The 2804-nt window shown below is 42.2% G+C and overlaps 1 protein-coding gene across 6 annotated transcripts in view; it reads right to left on the reverse strand.

The window, feature by feature from the left end:
• kiaa0586 (KIAA0586 ortholog) overlaps nucleotides 1-2798 on the reverse strand; it is a 26760-nt gene extending 23962 nt beyond the window's left edge. The window contains exon 1 of one of the 6 annotated variants that reach the window (XM_029428429.1): nucleotides 2764-2798. In XM_029428429.1, the coding sequence (XP_029284289.1) occupies nucleotides 2764-2771 (8 nt within the window). In that variant the 5' untranslated portion in view covers nucleotides 2772-2798. Of the gene's footprint in view, nucleotides 1-2500; nucleotides 2567-2596; nucleotides 2638-2763 lie in introns of those variants that run through there. The other 5 variants (XM_029428431.1, XM_029428427.1, XM_029428426.1 and 2 more) reach the window with 5 other exon arrangements.
• Between the last annotated feature and the right edge of the window lie 6 nt (nucleotides 2799-2804).

Raw genomic sequence — 2804 nt, forward strand, 5'->3', positions numbered from 1 at the left:
TCCAACTGGCACTGCTCCTCACAGGTCTCAGCTCCAAACAGGGTTGTATAGAAATTAACAGCCTGTCTCCTCATCTCACCAGAGTCTGTAGTAATCCTACCATCAGGCATTCTCAGACAGGACATCTGCTTCCCCTTTGCTTTCTGCTTCTCCAGGTTGAAAAAGAAAGAGCTTGGAGCATCCATGTCCTTAATTGATACAAAACGTGCTCTGACGAGGGCTCCTTTCACTCTCTCCCTCATGAAAGAGCTGAGCTCCAGTCTTTTCTTTTGAAGCAAAGTCTCATCATCAGAGCTTGTGTTGGGGCGTAATTCACTTTCAATGTCCCTTATTTCCATTTCCAGGTTTTTAATTGCTTCCCTAGTATTAAGTGTTGTGTAAGATGTATACTGTTGACAGAAAACACGTGTCTGAGCTTTTCCTATTTCCCACCACATACTCAAAGATTCAAACTCGCTCTTTTTCTGAGCCCAAATTGACCAAAAAGTTTTAAAATTAAAATGCCAATAATTTTTCACCTTTTCACCAGAAGCAAAACTCAAGCATATAGTAGTTATATGGTGGTCACTGAACCCCACTGGACTAATACAACTACTAATCAGCTGGCCTCTAAGCCCTTCTGATATGTATATCCTGTCCAGTCTAGCTGCACTCACTCTATTATCCAAAATCCTGATCCATGTGTACTGCCTTGCTATTTCATTTTTTAATCTCCATGCATCTACTAATTCTAAATGACTAATTGTACTTTTTAAACTAATTGATGACTGTAAATGTGGCTCCTCACTCATTCTGTCCTGTGTAAAGTCAATCGTGCAGTTCCAATCTCCACCAAAATTTTGGGGTCCTGATTCTTGCCTAACTCATCTTTCAGTTTGTTGAAAAGACTTAACCTCTCTGTGCCTAGGTTTGGTGCATAAACATTAACTAGACAGAAAATACACCCTTCAACTTCTGCTCTAACTATTACTACCCTTCCCTTTACAAGCTCCTCCTTAGATATAATATTCACATTCAACTTTTCTGAAAAAAGAACTGCAACGCCTCCACTGACATTACTACCATGACTTAGAAAGAAAGGCCCTTTCCAAAACAGGCCCCAGTCTGCTTCATTTTCCTCATCACTGTGAGTTTCCTGCAAAAAAAGTATATCAATTTTCTTCTGCTCTACTACCTCTGCTATTAATGCCCTCTTATGCCTATCTCTCCCTCCATTCATGTTCAAAGAGCCTATCTTAAGCCCCCCCATCAGAAAACAAGAGTAGAGGAAAAAAGAAAACAGTAGATATAAGCTCAAGAGAGAGCAAGACACCTTGTGATACATGATCATCTTAACTACTTGTGTGGTGAGGCTTTAACAGCCTTCCTTCGCTTCCTCTTCGTAATGGGATTCTCTTCTCTCTCTTCTTCTTCCCTCTCTTTTCTCACGGAAGTTACTAACTTCCTTAAACGATACTTAACATGTCAAAACCTACCACTTTCTGTAAAATGTTAACAGTCTTTATAGACTTTTCCTCATCTGGAAAATGGTCCTGTACATTCACAGTTTGACCAAATGTCTCATCCAAAAAAGTATTTATTAGCTCTAAAGAATACAGGTCAGTAGCTTTAGGCCTACTCTTTGTTTCAACTTCATTTTCACTTTGTAGCTCACTTTCATATTCTTCATCATCCATTTCCATTTCACTGTCCAGCTGACTGTTTGATGACGGAAAATTGGGCAGTGAATGTACAATCTCTTTTGCTGCAGAATACTTTGGACCAAAAATGAATTGTTTTGACAACGGAGTGTTCTCTCCTCCTGTCACTATTTCACTGTCCAGCTGACTGTCTGATAACGGAGTATTCTCTCCTGCTGTCACTACATCACTAAGCAGCCCCTCCCCTTTTGCGCTTGTAGACGCACCCTCGTTATCCACAGGAATAACCGCAGCCTTTACTCTTATTTGTGAGTCTACCGTCTGTGAAGACTGACTCACATCTTCAACCTCATCTGCTGATCCTTGTGTCTCACCATGCTGTTCTATCACTTCCTGCTCATCTGTTGCATTAACATTGCCAGGGGGCGGGGCCGCAGCCTGTCTAGCGGCCGTCTCATCAACTCTCTTTTTCTGTGGACAAGCGTTGCGCTTGTGTCCAACACGCCCACACTCAAAACATTTCATGCTACCTCCATTTGCATAGACCATGTAATGACCATTTCCATGTTTCACTTTGAATGACACATCCAACTCTTGTGTAGGAGAGTCAAGGAACATATAAGCCTGTCTACGAAGTGACTGAACATGTTTTAGCTTCTCATCTTTGCACCCTAGGCTTAACACCTTAAGTGGGCTTGCAAACTTGCCGAAGCGTTTGAGTTCTTGTTCCAACATCTCATTTGGAACAAAAGGTGGCACACCCGAGACTATAACTCTCGTGGAAGGTGCATAAAGTGGGGAAACGTGCAAAAAAAACGTCACCTATAAAGACGCCACTCGCAACAAGTTGATTCACTAACCTCTCCTCCTTCACAAACACAATGACTACCCTTGTTCATGCGCGATGCATATTCAAGATTAGCGTGTTCAATCTGTTCTCCAACAGCCAACAGTACCTGTTCTAACGTCACGTTAGGCTCAGGTACCATCCGAACTCCATGACGAACGGACAGAGACGGCGTCTCAAAAGACGGCGTCCCTCCCCTCGTGTTTCAACCCAAGTTACTAACAACTTGCGCCACTCCACAAACCAGCAAAACAAACAGTAAAAAGATATCCTTACCTGATCATGCGACAAAGCAGGGAAAAGGACAAGTAGAAACC

Source organism: Cottoperca gobio, unplaced genomic scaffold (genome assembly GCF_900634415.1).
Source record: "Cottoperca gobio unplaced genomic scaffold, fCotGob3.1 fCotGob3_88arrow_ctg1, whole genome shotgun sequence".
NCBI lineage: Eukaryota > Metazoa > Chordata > Actinopteri > Perciformes > Bovichtidae > Cottoperca > Cottoperca gobio.